The 24,597-nt window shown below is 35.5% G+C and overlaps 2 protein-coding genes across 4 annotated transcripts in view; one reads left to right on the top strand and one right to left on the bottom strand.

Moving 5' to 3' along the window:
* The window catches only part of galnt7 (UDP-N-acetyl-alpha-D-galactosamine: polypeptide N-acetylgalactosaminyltransferase 7), a 51,026-nt gene extending 36,375 nt beyond the window's left edge, over positions 1 to 14,651 (bottom strand). For 2 of the 3 annotated variants that reach the window (XM_062033010.1, XM_062033009.1), the window contains exons 1-3: positions 14,370 to 14,651; positions 4,944 to 5,052; positions 2,096 to 2,408 (exon numbers count right to left, since the gene is read on the bottom strand). In XM_062033010.1, the coding sequence (XP_061888994.1) occupies positions 2,096 to 2,408; positions 4,944 to 5,052; positions 14,370 to 14,492 (545 nt within the window). In that variant the 5' untranslated portion in view covers positions 14,493 to 14,651. The remainder of the gene's footprint in view (positions 1 to 2,095; positions 2,409 to 4,943; positions 5,053 to 14,369) is intronic. The other variant, XM_062033008.1, reaches the window with a different exon arrangement.
* A 1,527-nt stretch (positions 14,652 to 16,178) lies between these two features.
* The window catches only part of stx3a (syntaxin 3a), a 29,961-nt gene continuing 21,542 nt past the window's right edge, over positions 16,179 to 24,597 (top strand). The window contains exons 1-4 of the mRNA XM_062033012.1: positions 16,179 to 16,488; positions 21,526 to 21,600; positions 21,714 to 21,813; positions 23,205 to 23,279. Of these exons, the coding sequence (XP_061888996.1) occupies positions 16,459 to 16,488; positions 21,526 to 21,600; positions 21,714 to 21,813; positions 23,205 to 23,279 (280 nt within the window). The 5' untranslated portion in view covers positions 16,179 to 16,458. The remainder of the gene's footprint in view (positions 16,489 to 21,525; positions 21,601 to 21,713; positions 21,814 to 23,204; positions 23,280 to 24,597) is intronic.

The raw sequence follows: 24,597 nt of genomic DNA, 5'->3' as shown, positions 1-24,597 counted from the left end.
TGAATGAGTGTGAATGGGAGAGGGAGTTTTTTTGGGTTGGTGCACTAATTGTAAGTGTATCTTGTGTTTTTATGTTGATTTAATAAAAAAATAAAAAATAAAAAAATAAAAACGATACCGATAATATAAAAACCGATACCGATAATTTCCGATACTACATTATAAAGCATTTATTGGCCAATAATATCGGACATTTCTAGTTCAAACTAAATCCCATAGGCATATAAATCATAGTGTTTTTCTTTCAACATGCAATGTAAAGTTTTAACCGAGTCAGTCTAGCAATTTTTGTAATACCTGGCTACAACTTTCTAACATGAATTAATACTTGGGCAAGCGTAGGGCATTACATGTGTTCCTTCTGTGACATAATTGTTCAGTTTGAATGTTGGCGGTCGGAAATTTTGCCAGGGAGTTTTTCTTTTTACACCTTTTTATCTTTATAAAAGTGTATTGTGATTTTGATTACAACATTGTTACAACAAGATACAAATATAGACTATACGGACTTTCTCAATTGACTCCAATTATAGCTGCTAGTTTAACAGACTGTAATCCTGGCATATTACAATGCTTTTTCAAATAAAACTGAATAAATCTCATTTTTGCCGGTTGAAAAACAAGAAAATATTGGTGCGGTGTAATCGCACCAATTAACCACTAGATGTTGCTATAGAGCCATTGTGCATAATTGTCAGAGCTTTGATGACCCTAAATTAGGCATTAAACTGCCATTAAATTGCTGAAATGCAATGAAAATTATCTTGGGCAGTTACAGTATATATAACATGCCAAATATATGTACAAAACCAGTGAAGTTGGCACGTTGTGTAATTCGTAAATAAAAACAGAATACAACGATTTGCAAATCCCTTTCAACTTATATTTAACTGAATAGACTGCAAAGACAAGATATTTAATGTTCGAACTGAGAAACGTAATTTTGTTTTGCAAATAATCATTAACTTAGAATTTATTGGCAGCAACACTTTGCAAAAAAGTTGGCACAGGGGCATTTTTACCACTGTGTTACATGGCCTTTCCTTTTAACAACACTCTGTAAACGTTTGGGAACTGAGGGCACCAATTTTTGAAGCTTTTCAGGTGGAATTATTTCCCATTCTTGCTTGATGTACAGCTTAAGTTGTTCAACAGTCCGGGGTCTCCGTATTTTAGGCTTCATAATGCACCACACATTTTCAATGGGGGACAGGTCTGGACTACAGGCAGGCCCGTCTAGTACCCGCACTCTTTTACTATGAAGCCACGCTGTTGTAACACGTGGCTTGGCATTGTCTTGCTGAAATAAGCAGGGGCGTCCGTGATAACGTTGCTTAGATGGCAACATATGTTGCTCCAAAACCTGTATGTACCTTTCAGCATTAATGGTGCCTTCACAGATGTGTAAGTTACCATGCCTTGGGCACTAATACACCCCCATACCATCACAGATGCTGGCTTTTCAACTTTGCACCTATAACAATCCGGATGGTTGTTTTCCTTTTTGGTCCGGAAGACATGACATCCACAGTTTCCAAAAACTATTTGTTTGTGAATGACTGAGCATTTCATGGAAGCTGCTTTTATACCCAATCATGGCACCCACCTGTTCCCAATTAGCCTGTTCATCAGTGGGATGTTCCAAATAAGTGTTTGATGAGCAATCCTCAACTTTTTCAGTCTTTTTTTGCCACGTGTGCCAGCTTTTTTGAAACATGTTGTAGGCATCAAATTCAAACCGAGCTAATGTTTGCAAAAAAACAAAGTTTTCCAGTTTGAACGTTAAGTGTCTTGTCTTTGCAGTCTAATCAATTCAATATACAGTAGGTTGAAAAGGATTTGCAAATATTTGTATTTTGTTTTTAATTACGATTTACACAACGTGCCAACTTCACTGGTTTTGGAGTTTGTAATACATTTCAAACATTGGAAAGTAAAAGAAGCTATTGCTGACTGTCAATGTGAAGTCAATCTACGGAAATTACCGAAGACGAAGAGTGTAATATTCAAAATGGCTGACTGAATTTGTGACATTCCTAAAAGTCCTACATGGTAGAATGATAGTAGTTGCAGTAATACAAAATGGTGTACTCACTCTTTGTGGCGTAGATCTTTGACGGTCCTGTCCAGTGATATCATGTCACTGGCGACCATGTTGAAGCCAAACTCTTTGATGGACGCCTGGATGACTTCTTTGTATTCTGAACCAAGGACAATGGCCTTGGCTTCTTCTCCTGGACCGTCGGGCACCCCTGGAGGTTCAGGTGTTTTGGGTTCAAAGTTACCCAAAACATCTTTTTTGAGGATTGGGGCATTGTAATTGTGCAAGTCTGGCCGGAAAGTTGCATACTGCTGCTGGATCACCTGCTTCTGGTTAGCCTGCTGATTGGGGCTGTGGTTGCCCTCTCCTGGAGATAAAACCAAAATCCAAAAGTTGTCATATATAACATTACAGTAGACCCTCGAATTACGAATCCCTCAATTTGCAAACTTTTCGGTTTACCTTTCGATCGCACTAAATATGCCTCTGTGTGCGGACCATGTCATTCATTTTGTGTGCCGCTGGAAGCCTCTTAGTATGCTGCCCTTTTTAGTGATATCACTTACTGTGCAGTACAGTGCCATTTTGGAGAGGCAGAGTCCCCTACGTAGTCCATTACTCGGTCACCACTTTTATCTGTCATTCACCAAGTTTTTTCTATTTTGCCTGCTTCATATGGGTTCAAAATAGCCAAAAAAACAGCCTGAAAAGAAGGAGGAATTCGCTGTGGACAACGAGGTGAAAATGTATTTACCTTTTTAAAATTATTGTAGCAGAATGTTTGTTAACGTTTTGAGAGCACCAAAGGGACTTTTGTGTGTGTATGCAGGTGGACAGTTCAGCCGGCCGTTGTTGTGTTATTTTGATAATGAATAGATTATTGATCCATTACGCCCTTCTTGTGTATTTTTTTTAATATTTTATATATATATATATATATATATATATATATATATATATATATATATATATATATATATATATATATATATACATACATATACATATATATATACATATATATATATATATATACATATATATATATATATACATATATATATATATATATATACATATATATATATATATATATATATATATATATATTAGGGCTGCAACAACTAATCGATTAAATCGATTAAAATCGATTATAAAAATAGTTGGCGATTAATTTAGTCATCAATTCACTGGATCTATGCTATGCGCAGAGGCAATTTTTTTTTTAAATAAAAAAAAAAATATATATTTTTTTTAATTTAATTTTTTTTAATAAACCTTTATTTATAAACTGCAACATGTACAAACAGCTGAGAAACAATAATCAAAATAAGTATGGTGCCAGTATGTTTTTTTTTTCCAATAAAATACTGGAAAGGATAGAAATGTAATTTGTCTCGTTTATCAATCGATTAATCGAAGTAATAATTGACAGATTAATCGATTATCAAATTAATCGTTAGTTGCAGCACTAATATATATATATATATATATATACATATACATATATATACATATATATATATATATATATATTTATTTATTTATATTATATTATATATAAATATATATATTATAATATATATAAATATATATTATATTTATATTATATATATTTATTATAATATATATATTTATTATATTTATATATATATATATATATATATATATATATATATATATATATATATATATATATATATATATATATATATATATATACATACATACATACATACATACATACACACACAGTACAGGCCAAAAGTTTGAACACACCTTGTCATTCCATGTGTTTTCTTTATTTTCATGACTATTTACATTGTAGATTGTCACTGAAGGCATCACAACTATGAATGAACACATGTGGAGTTATGTACTCCACAAAAAAAAAGGTGAAATAACTAAAAACGTGTATTCTAGTTTCTTCAAAATAGCCACCATTGGCTTTGATTACTTTTTCGCACACTCTTGGCATTCTCTCGATGAGCTTCAAGTGGTAATCACTTGAAATGGTTTTCACTTCACAGGTGTGCTTGAAGCTCATCGAGAGAATACCAAGAGTGTGCAAAGCAGTAATCAGAGCAAAGGGTGGCTAGTTGGGACCCCATCAAGTCATAAAAATGGGGTCCCACTTTTTTTGTAACCATTTTGAAAACAAATGATAAATGTATGCATTATCCTGTTATATCTCACATTCTATATTGTGTTTTTGAAAAAGGTTGTCATAAACGTTACTTAATTCATTAAAAAACAAACATATTTTTATGCATATGTAAATGTATTCAGTTATAAACATTCATTCACTTTCTTCTTTCCTTCATGGATCTAAACTTTACCAGTGCAGGTAGTTTTTTCTATATTTTTATTTAATACGTTGTTGGTGTATTTATTTCAGTATAAAAGTGTAAAAAGTGTTTTGCTTTGTTCATGAAATTATAATAACGGTGTGCCAGGGCATACATATATTATTTATTTAATGCTTAAATCACTAGAGTCTACATCAACTTCAGATATATTCGTCAATTCTAAGTTGGTTTTTTTCTGTTTGTTTGTTTTCTGCCCCTTTTGTCAAAGAAAACTATGTTTTTTATGGCAAACACACAAAATATGCAAAATCTTCCACAAAAAATATTTTTCAAAGTGGAATATTTGATGTGAAGTAATCAGAGCCTTGGATAGGTCAATAATTCATAAAAACATTGATTTTGATTGAATATTATGTTTTGAGCAATGACAGTTTTAAAGAGAAAATACAGCTTTGTTTGATTAGTCAACATTGCAACTTTTTCTAAATTACATTTCACCTGTAAGCGTTTTGCTGTCTGTACAGTTTGTGGGTCACGGAAATATGCTAGGTTCCGGTTGACTCCTCACCTACAGTATATCTCATATATCTTACCATGTTTCTGTCTGACGGAGTCGAGGTCCACTTCCACACCTTCTACATGAGGCCAGGGCAAAACTGGTTTAAATTGATTTTGGGCTCCTTTGTTCAGCGAACCATCATCCTGTATTGGAAGGACATGCATGCAGAATTAGGCAATACATACACTAGGCTCAACAACGATACTCAAACATGGGGATGGGCGATATAGCCTAAAATCTATATCACAATATATATTGCAGCCTCCTGTGATAACGATATATAACACAATATGTCCAGGGTGTACTCCGCCTTCCGCCCGAATGCAGCTGAGCTAGGCTCCAGCACCCCCCGCGACCCCAAAAGGGACAAGCGGTAGAAATAGATGGATGGATGGAATATATTATTTGCAGTGATGGGCATTAACAAGCTACATGTAGCTAAGTTTAACTACATTTTCCAGCAGCTTGGCGGTAGCTTAGCTACTTTTAGACCAATGTAGCTAGGTAGCTTACATCAAATCTGCGAGCTACAAAAAGAGAAAATGGACTGTGAATCCAGGCCAAAACATATGGAGAAAATCCAATGAGCTGGAAGGATGAATGAGAACATCCATACACACAGAGAAAGTCCATGATGATTGGTTGGTGTTCGTATGATGGGTCACAATTGGCTAAGGTTAGGGCGAAACATTACGGACTGGCCAATCAGAGGCAAGATAAGGCGGGTCATCGAAACCAGGAAGCAAAAATCATAACAATCACACACTCATGTCACATGACGAAGAGGGAGTTGGAGACAGAGGGACGCTTCAAGCTGACGACTCCAAAAAAAACCAAAAAACATACCGTATTTTTCGGAGTATAAGTCGCTCCGGAGTATAAGGCGCACCGGCCGAAAATGCATAATAAAGAAGGAAAAAAACATATGTAAGTCGCACTGGAGTATAAGTCGCATTTTTTGGGGAAATCTATATGGTAAAACCCAACACCAAGAATAGACATTTGAAAGACAATTTAAAATAAATAAAGAATAGTGAACAACAGGCTGAATAAGTGTACGTTATATGAGGCATAAATAACCAACTGAGAAGGTGCCTGGTATGTTAACGTAACATATTATGGTAAGAGTCATTCAAATAACTATAACATATAGAACATGCTATACGTTTACCAAACAATCTGTCACTCCTAATCGCTAAATCTTATACGTCTCGTCTCTTACGTGGTGAATGAGCTAAATAATATTATTTGATATTTTACGGTAATGTGTTAATAATTTCACACATATTTATAAACTATGAAAAAAACTGCGACTTATAGTCCGAAAAATACGGTACTTAAAAAAGGGAACAGGGATTCTCCCCACGGATTGGATTTTTATTTTAGTGATGAAGACGACGTGCTGCAGGAAACCCACACTAATGCCTGTCCTTGGCAATATTTAGACAAATGTATGCGTTTACAGAAAACAATGACCAAAACCTTAGTTTTTAGTTGTTTACTCTGTAAATCAAAGTCAGAACTGCTCGAAACATCCAAGAGGGGAACCCAAATTTTGGAACACACATTAAGGTAAGTTGAGTTATTGAAAAGTTTTACTGCACATAACCGTTACCAACTCTTCCCAAACAACACACGTCATTATTATTTTTTGTCAATATACAGATAGATGCTGTTTTTTTTTTTTACTGTAGGTAGAGAATATTAATACCATTACAGGGGTGGGCCAAAGAAAAGGCAAACTAAATAAATACATACAATGGGGTCTGGGGACCCTTAGAGGTAGTTGTAAGGTGTCCCCAGCTAATTGACAGATATTTAATAGTAATGGACCCTTATTGGGTCAATTTGTACACTCTCGGTTACATTAACATCAATATTATACATGTGGGCCCAAAAATGTAAATGCCATTAAATGTAGCTTTGCTGTAGCAAGCTACTTTTGCCGTGTAGCTTGCTACAATTCTCCGGGGATAGCTTCCCCTGTAGCTTAGTTACATTTAATCGAGAGTAACTTGTAGCTTAGCTTACTACATTTACCAGGTAGCTTGCCCATCACTGATTTTTTTGACATTTAAATGATAATAGAACCATTTCAAATCAGGTTACAAAGACCTCTAATTTTATTTCATTTATTTTTTGACATAAAAAAAATACAATCATGCATGCTTACGGACTGTATCCCTGCAGACTGTATTGCTATATATTGATATATAATGTAGGAACCAGAACATTAATAGCAGAAAGAAACAACCCTTTTGTGCGAATGAGTGTAAATGGGGGAGGGTTGTTTTTTTGGGTTGGTGCACTAATTGTAAGTGTATCTTGTGTTTTTTTATGTTGATTTAATTAAAAAAAAAAAAAAAAAAATATATATATATATATATATATATATATGCATATATATATATATATATATATATATATATATATATATATATATATATATATATATATTATTTTTTTTTTTAAATGTTTTGTGCGGCCCGGTACCAATCGATCCACAGACTGGTACCGGGCGGCAGCCCGGTGGTTGGGGACCACTGCCCTAAAGGGACAAGCGGTATAAAACGGACGGACGAATGGAATAATCTATTTTTTAAAAATCAATCATTCCACAGCCCTTGTTATAATGCTTTCCCCATAAATACTGAATCAATCAATCTATGCAGGTTGAAATACAAGAAACATGACCATCCTACACCACTAGATGGAGCCATAAAGAAACCACAATTGGTTTCAAAACAGATCTGTAAGGCGTCCAAAAGGTGCTAAGATTCTTGAGCCTAAAAACTTCTATCTGCATGCACAGGGCCTGTCTGAGACACATGCACTAACCCCTGTACCACCGTGCTTTCCTCTGCGCACATATGGAATACGTTTATATTTCTTTCTCAATGAGTGTGACGTTCCACCCTTCTGGCACTTTAAACGTCTGCTCTCTCCTGGTCAGAGTCAATTTGAGGCAACCTGTGGTGTGTGCCTTCTGAAAAATATTAGTCTTTTGATAAAATGAGCCGATATTAGTGTATTTTATCATTTAATATATATTTCTCACCTTGACTGTGTGGGCTCTAGCTTCCTCCTACCTCCCAAGACATGCCCCTGGGGATATGTTGATTGGAAACACTAAATGGTCCCTAGTGTGTGAATGTGAGTGTGAATGTTGTCTGTGTATCTGTGTTGGCCCTGCGATGAGGTGGCGACTTGTCCAGGGTGTACAGCTGGGATAGGCTCCAGCCCCCCGCGACCCAGAGAGGGACAAGCGGTAGAAAATGTATGAATGGTTTTACACTACAACCTATTAAATGATGACATTACCATTTATTAAGATGTCATGTGAACATGATTTGGATATATGCTCACCAGGTTACGATTAATTGCAACGTTTCATTATATAAACCTATTTTATATGGCAAAAGCTAGCTAATTTACCATAGCTCTATTGTCATGTCATAGCTCACATTCAAAAACCGGAAATGATGCAATAGTGCATACATCAGTAGTGAAAGGAGAAGCCCTTACATATATCCATCCATCCATTTTCTCCCGCTTGTCCCTTCCGGGGTTGCGGGCGGTGCTGGAGCCTATCTCAACGGCATTCGGGCGGTAGGCGGGGTATACCCTGGACAAGTCGCCACCTCATCACATATTATAAGTAGGTAGGTAGGTCTTGTTGCGTCCCAGCAGATCTTCCTCCAAGGAAATTTAAGTTGCTGGTCACTCCCAAGTTCTTTTGATGGCACATGAGCTGAGTAGAAGGACCACCAGAAACAGAATAGGTATTTTGTAATTTATTTCCAAAGCTTTGGAAATAGAATGAGACCAATCCAGCACAGAGCATTCACTAGCACAGCTAAAACCGGTCTAATCTAATTTACAGAAGTGTTGTCCTCTATCCTATGTCTCTCCCCCCCCCCTCATTGTCAGAAAACACTTGTCCATTCTTCTCCTCAGCTGGACAAAGGAACAGTTAAGGAAAAGGAGTTATAGCTACTCCTGCATACCAAAGTTTCAAGGCCGACACACAGTACTTGCAGACCAAAAGAGCACAATTGGAAGAACACTAGCTGTTTTGTAATATGACTATGAAAATAAAGAAGTAACACTTAAATATGGATATATGTAAAAATCTGCTTCCGTCAGTCTTTATTGTCATTGCACAAGTACAACGAAACTTTGTTTTCAGCACAAACCCGTTCAAGATTAGACAAACAAACAGTTATAAATGAACGCTGATGGGTCGCCACAGGGCGCCCCGTAAAAGATGGGAGAAAGGTAAACGCTTGGGGAGGATGAGTAAAAAAAATGCAATCTAGACTGGGCTCCTAAAATGGCCAAGTCTGGATTGGGAAAAAAAAACTCCATAGCAAAGCACATATACATATTACAATGTTCAACTCGAGACTAGCAACAAAGGGGAGGAAGTGCGCTGCCCAGCTGTCCAAATAATTGATTTATAAACAAATCACAGCCCCTGAATCATAATCGAATTCTGAGTTGCCTATAGATTCCAACTAGGGCTGCAACAACTAATCGATTAAATCGATTAAAATCGATTATAAAAATAGTTGCCGATTAATTTAGTCATCGATTCGTTGGATCTATGCTATGCGCAGAGTTTTAAAAACTTTTTTTTTAAATTAAAATGTATTTATTTATTTATTTATTTTTTAATGAATTTATTAATCAATTAACCAACATGCTCAGAGTTTAACAAAAAAAAAATGTAATTAAAAAAAATAAATAATTTTTTTTTTTAAATAAACCTTTATAAACTGCAAAATTTACAAACAGCTGAGAAACAATAATCAAAATAAGTATGGTGCCAGTATGCTGTTTTTTTTCAATAAAATACTGGATAGGATAGAAATGTAGTTTGTCTCTTTTATCCGATTAATCGAAGTAATAATCAACAGATTAATCGATTATCAAATTAATCGTTAGTTGCAGCCCTAATTCCAACCTCTGATGCTGAATAGCAACAAAAAAATCAAACTGGGGAAAAACTGCACCTCAAAATGTTCAATATTTATTGAAGTGAAATTTTTGCAAACAGAGATTGAGAGTTAATTTCATTTGTATTGTTTGTTTGAAGAAAATTTTGAAAATCAAGACTACATTTCCTGCAATTGGGTGCATTTCTACACTACTTTTTGACATTTACATCTATTGCAGGGGTGTCAAACTCATTTTAGCTCAGGGGCCGCATGGAGGAAAATCTGTGCACACGCAGGCCGGACTATTAAAATCATTGCATTAAAACTAAAACATAAAGACAACTTCAGATTGTTTTCTTTGTTTAGTTTAGTTTAGTTTATTAAGGATCCCCATTAGTCTACACCGCAGTGGAGACTATTCTTCCTGGGGTCCAGGCAAAAAACATCACACAATCACAAAACAAAAGATTATAATGGAGTACAACATGAGCAAATAATAAAATGTTGTAAAACAAAAATAGCAACAACAAAGGACAAAACAAAACAAAACAATAACTTCGAGTTTACATAATAATGTTCATACCAAAGATAAAAAGAGCAATATAAAAATATATATATATATATTTTTGCAAAAATAAAACAAAGAACCAATGGCCTAAATTATACACATTAGTGTACCAAAGACAAACAATAAGTGACGAAAAAGTACCATCCATCCATTTTCTACTGCTTGTCCCATAATCAATAAAATAGTCATGCTACTTCAGGTACAGGCAAGGCTTTTTTTTTTATCAGCGATCAAAAGTTGCCAACTTTATCGTCGATGTTCTCTACTAAATCCTTTCAGCAAAAATATGGCAATATCGTGAAATGATCAAGTATGACACATAGAATGGATCTGCTATCCAAAAAAAATCATTTCAGTAGGCCTTTAACATGTACAAGACACAGAAGAACTGAAATTTCATTTTCGGCACAGTCCCACTAAGAGCAGACATACGTTACAGGGAGACAAGACGGGACCGCCAGCGGATCAGCCACTTACGGCGCTCCTTAAAAAAGGTGGGAAAAGGTGATATTGGGAAAGGGGGGAAGAGTAAAAAATATCAGTCTAAGACTGGACCCTCGGGAGGGGGTCCAGACTGAGTCCAAGGGAAAACATCTCACATAGCATAGCACACATAAACATGTTACATATAATCACAACAACTCGCAACAGAGGGGGGGGGGGAGATTTGGGGCCCTGGAGGCCGGCCTGCTGCTATTATAAAGCGCTACTAGCCGTCCATAACCCCGGAATTAAGCAGTGGTGAAGGCGTTGGTTGAGGAAGGGGCGGGTGCGTGCATGTCTGCTCAATTAACTTGGGTGTGATGTTGAAATGTTTTTGTGGACTGGGGCTGATCTCAAAGTTCGACAGCAGGTGTTGTTGAGAAAAAGGGAGGTCAAAATGTATGTACATATTGCATCATTACGTCTCATTTGTCGGTATATTTGAGCTCATTTAATTTCCTTTACTTATGTCCTCTGTGTGTTTAATTTATATTTGCATGTCTCATATGTAATATTGGCTGCATTTCTGTGTTGTTTGACACTTCTTCCACTCCCGTCCTTGCACGCTACACCGCTACAACAAACATGACGGGGAGAAGACGCTGTCGAAGGTGAGCCACGTAAATAAGAAGCGATTGTCAGAAAGCGGCTTGAAGGTGATCTGTAAAACATAATCTATGAAACATTTTGACCAAAGAACCACCATTACATGTTATGTAGACCAGTGGTCCCCAACCTTTTTTGCACCACGGACCTGTTTAATGTAGGCATTCTCTTCAGGGACCGGCTTTCCACTTGTGCCAGATAAATACAGCAAAAAACAACTCACTATATAACGCTGAATTAGTGGGACCCCTGGGCTTGTTTCTTTGCAACGAGATGCAGATGGGAATCAGCCTTTGGCTACAATCTGTCACATGTATATTTGATATGTTCATTAATGTGCATTGTATCATGTCACAAAGTTATAACAAATATAACAACTTCCTATGAGGAGTTTTATAGTACATCTATAAACAAGCTTATTGGTGTGTCTAGTGGGACAGACCAAAGTTAAGTCCGAGAAAATGCAGTCCTTTATAAATTATTTAATACTTCTCTGCGGCCCGGTAGCAAATGCGTCACGGACTGGTACCGGTCCCCGGACCGGTGGTTGGGTACCACAAGGAAGTGTTTTAAATTAAGAAAAAAAAATTAATAATATGGCCCCTTTAATGCGCCCTATAATCCGGTGCGCCTAATATATGAAAACGGATCGAAAATAGACCATTCATCGGCAGTGAGCTTTATAATCCGGTGCGCCCTATGGTCCGGAAAATATGGTAAATACTTTTTTGCCCCACTGTATGTACTGTTAAACACTAATTGTAACAATAGCAGACAGTTGTGTTCTTTTTATTTTATTGTTTGGTTTGCAAAAATGTTGAGTTTCATTTCGAACATGTATACAATTTTAATATAATACATCACATATTACACATTTTAATTCCTCATAACATTTTGTTTAATCCTACCCACTTAACTTTATAGCAACTTCTAATACATGTATTCACTCCTAGTTCTCAATTAATAACATCTTACATATGAGATTAATAATATCTCATTTTCAATAGTTACCGAAATTCTTTTTCATTATACTTTGTAAACACCTTTAGTTGGAACATTTTCTTAAACTGGATTATACTAGTACATTGTTTGATTTATTTCCTTAATCCATTCCATAATTTAATTCCACACACTGATATACTTAAGGCAGGGGTGTCAAACGTACGGCCCAGGTTTTATCCGGCCCGCGGGATGAGTTTGCTAAGTATAAAAATAAGCAAACATTTTTGAATGAAAGAAACTGCTGTTCTAAATGTGTCCACTAGATGCCGCAATAGCAATTCTTTGTATCGTTGTAGATTATGCTACATATGTAAAAAAAAATGAACCTCATGATGTTGTGCACCAGTTGAGGAAAATGATCAAACTACATAAATAAAATCCTGTAATTTGATTTTGATATTTTTTTTTATATCTTGATAGAAACACCAATGATGAACATTATCACATAATTTATTCAGAAAGTATAAATAACGACAAAAGAAGATAGAATACTATTAACCGCAACATGTAAGTGTAAAAAAAACCCAACAACATTATGATTTGTACATTTTCAGAATGTACTTGTTCTAATTTGAAACAAAGAAAACAATCTGAATTTGTCTTTATTTTTAAGTTACCGTGCCGTGATTTTACCAGTCCGGCCCATTTGGCAGTAGATTTTTCTCCATGTGGCACCCGGATCTAAAATAAATGTGACACCCCTGACTTAAAGTGTTAAGTGTTGTTTGTGCATGTACGATGTAACTTTTGAAGAAGTTGTACTTATTATTTTAACAATTCAATGTAATGACTAGGGATGTCCGATAATGGCTTTTTGTCGATATCCGATATGCCGATATTGTCCAACTCTTTAATTACCGATACCAATATCAACCGATACCGATATATACAGTCGTGGAATTAACACATTATTATGCCTAATTTGGACAACAAGGTATGGTGAAGATTAGGTCCTTTTTTAACAATAAAATGAAATAAAATAAGATAAATAAATTAAAAACATTTTCTTGAATAAAAAAGAAAGTAAAACAATATAAAAACAGTTACATAGAAACTAGTAATTAATGAAAATTAGTAAAATTAACTGTTAAAGGTTAGTACTATTAGTGGACCAGCAGCACGCACAATCATGTGTGCTTACGGACTGTATCCCTTGCAGACTGTATTGTTATATATTGATATATAATGTAGGAACCAGAATATTAATAACAGAAAGAAACAACCCTTTTGTGTGAATGAGTGTGAATGAGTGTAAATGGGGGAGGGAGGTTTTTTGGGTTGGTGCACTAATTGTAAGTGTATCTTGTGTTTTTTAAGTTGATTTAATAAAAAAACAAAAAACAAAAACAAAACAAAAAAAACGATACCGATATCACATTTTAAAGCATTTATCGGCCGATATTATTATCGGACATCTAGTAATGACTAAAGTAATCATAACAATATACAAACATATGCATTAAATCCGACAACTATTCACATCACGTGTCGACATTTTATTAATTTTTAACTAGTATTTATGGTTTAAAATGAAAATTTTACTTGGTCGCAGAACCTGACTGACGGCTATGCGCGCTGACAACGTTGGGCTGGTATGACGTCATATGCGGATATGGTTCCTGACCGAACCTTAATTTGTTGTATACATTCTGACATCATATAGAAGCAAAGTAAATATTACTTGTACCAAATTAGCAATTTATATTTAATTATCAAACAGTTTTAACCAGTATTAGTATTAGAGCAATGCCGAAATAAAAGCACAACAATGCCAAATTGAATGATCCTCAAGTGACACATTGTGCAATATTCACAAAGTTTAGGGGTTGTAAAATGACGTAATGTTCATTGACAAACTCACCTGTGTTTTAAGGCGGTCCTCGTTGTTTAGATTGGTAGTCAGAGAAGACCACAGGAGCACCACGACAAAACAGGTCCCAATGACAAGGAAACCACGCAAGATAAATCCCAATTTAAGTCTCATTTTACAAAGTCTTCCTAGTTCCGACACATGCAGGCGGCGAACAAGCCTTTCACGTTTGTTTGATGACCATTGTCACTACCGGAAAACACCATCTCCTCTGCGCATGTGCGTGGATTACGTCACTTCTTCTTCTTCTTCTTCTTCTTCTTCTGCTTTTGTTGTTTAATGGCAGTTGGTAACAGCGTTTAGGTGCGTTACCGCCACCTTTTGGAATGGAGTGTTACATGTTAAACTCAGTATGACTATACAGGTATATTCTTTAAAATAACCTTGTTGCCCTCCAGTAAGTAAGACCTACATTTCTAATTGGCTTAATGGTTTACAATTATCAATCAAATCTTGGAGAATGATTAAGAATACAAAAGCCCTTAAATTGATATCTCGGTTAAAAATATTTAAAGTGACTTAGGTAGCCCTTTTTGTGTCTATTTTTTTATTTTATTTTTTCATATTTTTTATTATTAGATTAGATTAGATTAGTTTATTTCAAAGGGGACAATGCAATTTCATAAAACACATGACTACACATGGTTTTAAAAAAGCCAGAATTCGCCAGAAGGCTAGTTTTCATCTGTAGTCCCCTGGCCATGATGTAAAAAAGGCAGTAAAATTATTATTATTTATTAACATTTAACACTCTAACTGTATTTGGTTTTGTTTATTTCCTTGATGTGATGACTTTTGTGTGTATTATAAATGTATGTTTGTTGAAAAAATAAATAAATAAATAAAAAAAACAAAAAAAACCTTGTTGCCTGAAAAAATCTCAACACTATTTTATTTATGACGGTTATAAACGGAGAGTAAGGTGTGTCTTTTAATGCAATCCAACAAAAAAATGGATTTGAAAACAAAAAAAGATTTGCAAACAGAAATAATCGATATGAAAATGATAAAACAAAGCTTCCTTTCAAAAATAATGGATCTGAAAAAAATACATGAACCAAAACTCTCGTTTTATCTAAATTTTTAAAAAAATCATAAAAACAATAGTTTGATAGTATTTTCTCAAGTTTTTTCTTTAAGTTAAGGTTGAATTATGTCTTTTTTTAGCATAGAGTGGACAATGCTTTAAAAAAATTTTTTTTTTATAATATTAATTTAATCATTTTTGTACCCCGTCTTCTGCCCATATGCAGCTGGTATCGGCTCCAGCACCCCCGCAACCCCATAACAAGCGGTAGAAAATGGATGGATGGATGCATTTGACAGGAAAATCATAATACAGGTACTGAGAAAACAGACACTTTTATTTTTGTGTGTGTGTCCCTCCAAAAAATAAAAACAAATAAATAAATAAACATTTAAAAAAAATACAAAAAAACCCCTAAAATTTAAAAAAACAAACACATAAAATAAGCAGATAGTGGCCCCCCCATCTAAAATGAGTTTGACACCTTTGCTTTAGAATATATAATACAAATGTGAGGGGTGTACTACTGTAGCCTTTGTAAGATAGTAGTACTATCTTCTACTAGTTTTCTGCATATTGGACTGGAGTATTGTATAAAATACAGTAATTGACTGTAGAATGTATAAAGTAGGATCATTCCAATTTCCCAATAGTTTGTAAGCAGAACAATTGAGATTGCAAAGCCTATAGGCTGGATTTGAACAGGGTGGGGGAGAGAGAGGTTTATCATCCTAACTACTGCACTAATCCGTTCTTAAAGGATAGAGGCTTAGGAGACCTCAGGTTAGATTGGCCACAATTGTGTCATTAGAAAGAAGCAACCTAACAAATGTTCATTTGCGTTTGATATCTCATTTAATAACACTTTTTGTGGTCTGGTTGGTTGACCATTTGAACACTTGATAGAGTTGAGACAAGAGAAGAATCTTCATCAGCCTCCTTGCTCCTCAGTTTCTTTTTGTAGGCTCCAGCATTATAATATTTTTCCCCCCCGCTTTACATGTAAATAGCTAGTTTTTTTTTTAATTACTTTGCAGCTACAGATTTGTCAAGATGAAGGACCGACTCGCCCAGCTCAAGGAGGTAGGCAATATGTTGCTTCTATTTTATGGATGACCTGCTTGCTAGAAGCCTCCATGGGCCTTCTGCTGATTTGCATTCAACAACTACTGATGTAGTAATTTACCATTTTCATTTTGAGGTGTCTTGTATGCAAGACAACATGATTGTATGCAAATTAGCCTTGATCAATATGTATGTTTTATAAATTGCTTCTACAATATCTCATTTCAGGGGCCGTGAAAAAGGGTACAACACATTTTGTAAATGTTAAACAGCAGTGTATTATGAATATATCACAATGTATTTGATATCTATTGTTCTGTTTGTTTTTTGTGTAAGTTACCTAAAGAAAAAAAGGGACATCAAATGAATTAAACACGTTTTTAACTAAATCAGTGGTTCTTAACCTTGTTTGAGGTACCGAACCCCACCAGTTTCATATGCGCATTCACCGAACCCTTCTTTAGTGAAAAATAAAATGTTGTTTTTTTTCAAATTCAAGACAAAGTTATATGTTTTTGGTAACACTCATAGTATGGGGAACATATTCTAAGTAACAAAGACTTAATTTAGAGTTTTTTGGACACTAGGGGAACATATTCTAAGTAACAAAGACTTACTTTAGAGTTATTTGGTTAGGGTTAGAGCCAGGGTTAGAGGGTTAGGGTTATAATAAGGCCATGCCAAATAAGGCATTGATAAGTACTTAATAATGACTAGTTAAGAGCCAATATGTTACTAATTTGCATGTTAATAAGCAACTAATTAATGGTGAATATGTTCCCCATACTAAAGTGTTACCATGTTTTTTTTTACTGGTGCACAAAATGAACCGTGCATGAACATCACCTTGTTCAAACAAAACCAACACAGTGCATAAACTCACAACAAATTACACACCTGCAAATCAGTCTGACTTCTGCTGTTGCCGTATCCGTAATATGCCGATAGGGAGAAGTTTTTATTTACACGATGAGTCAGGTGTGTTTTGACCTCCGCCGAAGCCCTGAGCCCGACTCACTGAACCCAGGTTAAGAACCACTGAACTAAATCGACTCACAACTACTATTTAAGGATTCATAAACAATTTGAGTAATAAAGACACCTTAGGAGACACTTAAAAAGACAACAACAGTGGGAAGTGCACATTTCGGTCATGTAATTTCATTACATTATAAAGCCAAATCTTTCAATGCAGCAGTGACATTCGAATATGACTAAACAAATGTATTTTATGTCTCAACATTTAAAGATCGTAAAGGAGGCACCATCAATTTTAGAAATGTGATTTTGAAATAAGTTGTAGTGTTTTTCGAGATTTGACCAGGGGTTTCGCAACCTTTTTATTTTTTATTGAAAGAGCCATTGTGTTTCCTCTTGCTTCTCGGGCACAGGTGTCAAACTCAAGGCCCGGGGTCCAGATCTGACCCAACACTTATATATCCAAAACCCAAAACCAGTGAAGTTGGCACGTTGTGTGAATCGTAAATAAAAACAGAATACAATGATTTGCAAAATCTTTTCAACTTATATTCAATTGAATAGACTGCAAATACAAGATGCTCAATGTTCGAACTGGAACACTTTGTTATTTTTTGCAAATATTAGCTCATTTGGAATTTGATGCCTGCAACATGTTTCAAAAAAGCTGGCACAAGTGGCAAAAAAGACTGAGAAACTTGAGGAAATCCTCATCAAACACTTATTTGGAACACTCCACAGGTGAACGGGCTAATTTGGAACATGATTGGGTATAAAAGCAGATTCCATGAAATGCTCAGTCATTCACAAACAAGGATGGGGCGAGGGTTAACACTTTGTGAACAAATGCGTGAGCAAATTGTCCAACAGTTTAAGAACAACATTTCTCAACCAGCTATTACAAGGAATTTAGGGATTTCACCGTCTACGCTCCGTAATATCATCAAAAGGTTCAGAGAATCTGGAGAAATCACTGCATGTAAGCAGCAAAGCTGAAAACAAACTTTGAATGCCCGTGACCTTCGATCCCTCAAACGGTACTGCTTCAAAAACCGACATCAATGTGTAAAGGATATCACCACACGGGCTCAGGAACACTTGCAACACAGTGGTAAAAATGCCCTTGTGCCAATTTTTTTTGCAACATGTTGCTGCCATTAAATTCTAAGTTAATGATTATTTGCCAAAAAAAAATTAAGTTTCTCAGTTCGAACATTAAGTATCTTGTCTTTTCAGTCTATTCAATTGAATATAGATTGAAAAGGATTTGCAAATCATTGTATTTTGTTTTTATTTACGATTTACACAACGTGCCAACTTCACTGGTTTTGGGTTTTGTATTTATGTGGCCGGCGGATGCCTGGAAATAAGAACATGTAAAAAACATAAAAAACATGTATGTGCTGCATGAAACTGTATTAACTTTAGTATTATCTGATAATGCAACAAATATTATACTATTTTATACTGGATTGCACTTTTCTTTGTAAAAAATATTAATATAAATATGTATTCATCACCTTGACTTAATGATTTTAAAGCAAGTTATTAATCAATTTGTACGTTAAAAAAGACAATAATCAAATGCATTGGCAATTGTGTATTGGCGATTATACATTTATATTAATATACAGTATATTTACGGTTTTAAGCAGCCCTCTGAAGGTGGCCAGAACTGCCTCAATGAAAACAAGTGTGACATCCTAAGGATTTGGTATACCAGCTTTGGTCTGGAGTGTTGCTGGGTTTGAATTGCATAGGAATGTCATGTTTGGAGAAAATCTTTCAATGTTTCCCTGACAAACAAACAAAAATGCAAATAATAAACTGATGTACACCAACAGATAATGTAATAAACAGAAAACCAATAAAAATGCCATGAACATAACTTAGATTGTGTTTATGTCTGCATTTACTCAGTTCCTTAGGCCAGGGGTCAACAATGTGCTTGCGGCTCTTTTGTGCACTGGAGCATTTATAAAAAAGGATTGAAAATGGAAAAAGATGGGGCGGAAATATTTTTTTTGTTTTAGTATGGTTTTTGTTTGAGGGCAAATATGACACAAACCGTCCCAATTGTTAGAAAGCCCACTGTTTAATATGTTTAATATGAGTATTTGGTGAACATCGTTTTGTCCTACTAATGTCGGCGGTTCTTGAACTCACCATAGTGTTGACTGTGAGGCAACAGTTTGTTTACATGTAAAATCTTCCACTACTTCTTTGTCTCATTTTGTCCACCAAAAGTTTCATGCTGTGCGTGAATGCACAAAGGTGAGCTTTGTTGATGTTATTGACTTGTTGGAATGCTAAGATGCTATTTTGCCTAGCTTTATGTACAAACCCCGTTTCCATATGAGTTGGGAAATTGTGTTAGATGTAAATATAAACGGAATACAACAATTTGCAAATCATTTTCAACCCATATTCAGTTGAGTATGCTACAAAGACAACATATTTGATGTTCAAACTGATAAACATTTTTTTTTTTGCAAATAATCATTAACTTTAGAATTTGATGCCAGCAACACGTGACGAAGAAGTGGGGAAAGGTGGCAATAAATACTGATAAAGTTGAGGAATGCTCATCAAACACTTATTTGGAACATCCCACAGGTGAACAGGCAAATTGGGAACAGGTGGGTGCCATGATTGGGTATAAAAGTAAATTCCATGAAATGCTCAGTCATTCACAAACAAGGATGGGGCGAGGGTCACCACTTTGTCAACAAATGCGTAAGCAAATTGTTGAACAGTTTAAGAAAAAACTTTCTCAACCAGCTATTGCAAATAATTTAGGGATTTCACCATCTACGGTCCGTAATATCGTCTAAGGGTTCAGAGAATCTGGAGAAATCACTGCACGTAAGGTGCTAAGCCCGTGACCTTCGATCTCTCAGGCTGTACTGCATCAACAAGCGACATCAGTGTGTAAAGGATATCACCACATGGGCTCAGGAACACTTCAGAAACCCACTGTCAGTAACTACAGTGGGTCGTTACATCTGTAAGTGCAAGTTAAAACTCTCCTATGCAAGGCGAAAACCGTTTATCAACAACACCCAGAAACGCCGTCGGCTTCGCTGGGCCTGAGCTCATCTAAGATGGACTGATACAAAGTGGAAAAGTGTTCTGTGGTCTGACGAGTCCACATTTCAAATTGTTTTTGGAAACTGTGGACGTCGTGTCCTCTGGACCAAAGAGGAAAAGAACCATCCGGATTGTTGTAGCCGCAAAGTTGAAAAGCCAGCATCTGTGATGGTATGGGGGTGTATTAGTGCCAAAGACATGGGTAACTTACACATCTGTGAAAGCCCCATTAATGCTGAAAGGTACATACAGGTTTTGGAGCAACATATGTTGCCATCCAAGCAACGTTACCATGGACGCCCCTGCTTATTTCAGCAAGACAATGCCAAGCCACGTGTTACATCAACGTGGCTTCATAGTAAAAGAGTGCGGGTACTAGACTGGCCTGCCTGTAGTCCAGACCTGTCTCCCATTGAAAATGTGTGGCGCATTATGAAGCCTAAAATACCCCAACGGAGACCCCGGACTGTTGAACAACTTAAGCTGTACATCAAGCAAGAATGGGAAAAAATTCCACCTGAGAAGCATAAAAAATGTGTCTCCTCAGTTCCCAAACGTTTACTGAGTGTTGTTAAAAGGAAAGGCCATGTAACACAGTGGTGAACATGCCCTTTCCCAACAACTTTGGCAGGTGTTGCAGCCATGAAATTCTAAGTTAATTATTATTTGCAAAAAAAAATAAAGTTTATGAGTTTGAACATCAAATATCTTGTCTTTGTAGTGCATTCAACTGAATATGGGTTGAAAAGGATTTGCAAATCATTGTATTCCGTTTATATTTACATCTAACACAATTTCCCAACTCATATGGAAACGGGGTTTGTAAACTGACAATAATATGAACAAACTCATCTGGACATTGAGGGGTGTCTTTGCCAATGTCCAAGATAATACCTGCATATTCCTGATGTGAATCTGTTTCAGTTGGAAATATTTTTCGTTGAAGCGCTAACTTGATTCTTAATGTGTTTGTGTGTTGTTTAACAGACCAGTGATGCTGGGGGCGATGATATTGACATTCCTATGGAAAATGAATCTTTCATGGATGATTTCTTTGCCCAGGTTGGATGTGTTTTGTCTTCACTCAGTGTTATTTTGAAAAATAATTAAAAAAGATTATTATTATTATCATTGTTATTTTATTTATTGACCCACTGCGTTTGTTTGTGTTTTAGATCGAGGACATCCGCTCCAGTATCGATAAGATCGATGAGAGTATAACAGAAATCAAAAAACTCTACTCCACAATCTTGTCCGCCCCCACATCTGACCAGAGTAATTACACACACACACACACACACACACACACACACACACACACACACACACACACACACACACACACACACACACACACACACACACACACACACACACACACACACACACACACACCCTCTCGTATTTGTTACCTTCTTGAGACCTCTGAAAAATGCCGACCTCTTTAGGACCACCTTAAGAAAAACTGAACATTTGTGCAATATTATGATAAAAGTTGGAATTTTACTCAATAACAGTCGCAATTTTACAAGAAAAGCTTAACATTTTATGAAAGAGTCATAATTCTACTCGACAAAAGTCACAATTTTATAAGAAAACTTTAAAATGTTGGCATTATTATAATAACAATCGGAATTTTACTTGGCAAAATGATGACAAAAGTCATCATTTTACTCAAAAAATGTCACAATTTTACAAGAACAACACAAAAATTGGCAATATTGTGATAAAAGTCAGAATTTTATATGCCATATGTCACCATTTTGCATTAAAAAGTAATAATTGTACATAAAAAAAGTAATAATTTTACGAGAAAATATTGCAATATTACAGTAACAGAAAGAATATGAGAAATTATTCCCAATTTTATAAGAAAAAAGTCGACACATTAGTGAATTTATTTTTTAATTGGTTTTTAATCTTCATTATTTACTTCAAGTTATTACAGTATGTCTCCATATACATATTTATTTTATTTTTTTAATGAATTTTGGCCAAATTTGGCCGATTTCTTACACACACTTGTTATTACATATGTTGGCCAGAGGGGGAGCACTTCAAATTTTTTCACACACTTGTTATTTCACATGTTGACCAGAGGGGGAGCACTTTTAAAACCGACACACAGTCAATTCGAAAAAACCCTCCTTTTTGGTACCACCCTAATTTTAATAGATTTATATCCACCATCGTTTGACTTAAAATTGGTTATCTTAAGGGTTAAACGTCTTGCATATTTAACAGTGAGGATAAAAAAGTTCCTATGAACAAATACACACAGATAATGACCAATGTATGAAAACAATTGAGATATTTAATTTGCTCGCTGATTTTAGTTGTTTGATGGAGGACATGAGGCAGACTGATCACACTGTAAGTACTTAGTAGTTAAGCAAAACTACATATTTGATCGCGCCCAAATGGTCTTTTCTTGATAACGTTAAGATATATTGTATTTAAATCTTTTGAAACCATTGTAATGATGTTGTAAGTGATGCATCGCACTTTAATCTCAAATATTATATTCTTTTTTTGTCACAACCTTTTACACAATTATGCATGCACGCACGCACATGCTCAAAGTCACAATTTCAGTTTATGAATTAGATAATTTAGTGAACTGTGTACTTTGCCTATTCTGTTTTATGATATACCAATTTTCACAGAAACTCAGGACGACCTGGAAGCAGTCACCAACACAATTAAGAAGTCAGCCAACAATGCAAGAAACAAACTTAAAAGTGAGTAATTTTATCGTGTACTGTGTCATTTATTTTCTTTCGGCTAAAAATACATATTTGAAAACAAAAAAAAACAAAGAGTGGCTTACACAGGATCATCATTTTGTGGTTAAAAAAAAAATCCATCAAGCATGAGACACATGACACACCACCGTATGACACAATTTGTGCCTAGGTTTTATGGTCACAATTTGGTTAATTGCTTGAAAATAAAGGGAGCACAGTGCTAAACATAAAACTGATTGGCTTTTGTGTAAACACCTTTAATCATTTTCGAAACAAAAGATTAAAACCTGCAGACAGCCAGAAGGTTAATCTCAAATACAGTCGTTCCTTGCCACAATGCGCACAAATATTGTGGCTTCACAACATCTCAGATTTATTTTTAAATATATAAAGGGATAAGCGGTAGAAAATGGATGGATATATATAAATATAGCTGAGGTTTCTGTGGTTTATCCGTTAGACAGTGCTCAATACCGGGGTAGAGCGGAATATTCGTCAGGTCAGGAAAAAAACACGAAGGCTATTTCATCCCTACTCTTCAGGGGAGTTTATTAGGAATAAACTCCCCAGAAGAGCAGGGAAACCTGCGAAACTTGTAAGAATGAAATAGCTGTGTTTTTTTCATGACCTAACGAACATATATAATAAATAAATGATAAATGGGTTATACTTGTATAGCGCTTTTCTACCTTCAAGGTACTCAAAGCACTTTGACAGTATTTCCACATTCACCCATTCACACACACATTCACACACTGATGGCGGGAGCTGCCATGCAAGGCGCTAACCAGCAGCCATCAGGAGCAAGGGTGAAGTGTCTTGCCCAAGGACACAACGGACGTGACTAGGATGGTTGAAGGTGGGGATTGAACCCCAGTAACCAGCAACACTCCGATTGCTGACACGGCCACTCTACCAATTTCGCCATGCCGTCCCTCACACTATATATATATATATATATATATATATATATATATATATATATATATATATATATATATATATATATATATATATATATATATATATATATATATATATATATATATATATATACACTACCGTTCAAAAGTTTGGGGTCACCCAAACAATTTTGTGGAATAGCCTTCATTTCTAAGAACAAGAATAGACTTTTCTGGCCATTTTGAGCGTTTAATTGAACCCACAAATGTGATGCTCCAGAAACTCAATCTGCTCAAAGGTCAGTTTTGTAGCTTCTGTAACGAGCTAAACTGTTTTCAGATGTGTGAAGATGATTGCACAAGGGTTTTCTAATCATCAATTCGCCTTCTGAGCCAATGAGCAAACACAT

Source organism: Entelurus aequoreus, linkage group LG22 (assembly GCF_033978785.1).
Source record: "Entelurus aequoreus isolate RoL-2023_Sb linkage group LG22, RoL_Eaeq_v1.1, whole genome shotgun sequence".
Taxonomy (NCBI): Eukaryota; Metazoa; Chordata; class Actinopteri; order Syngnathiformes; family Syngnathidae; genus Entelurus; species Entelurus aequoreus.
Note: the sequence above shows the minus strand (reverse complement) of the source record. Positions and strands in the feature narration are given on the sequence as shown.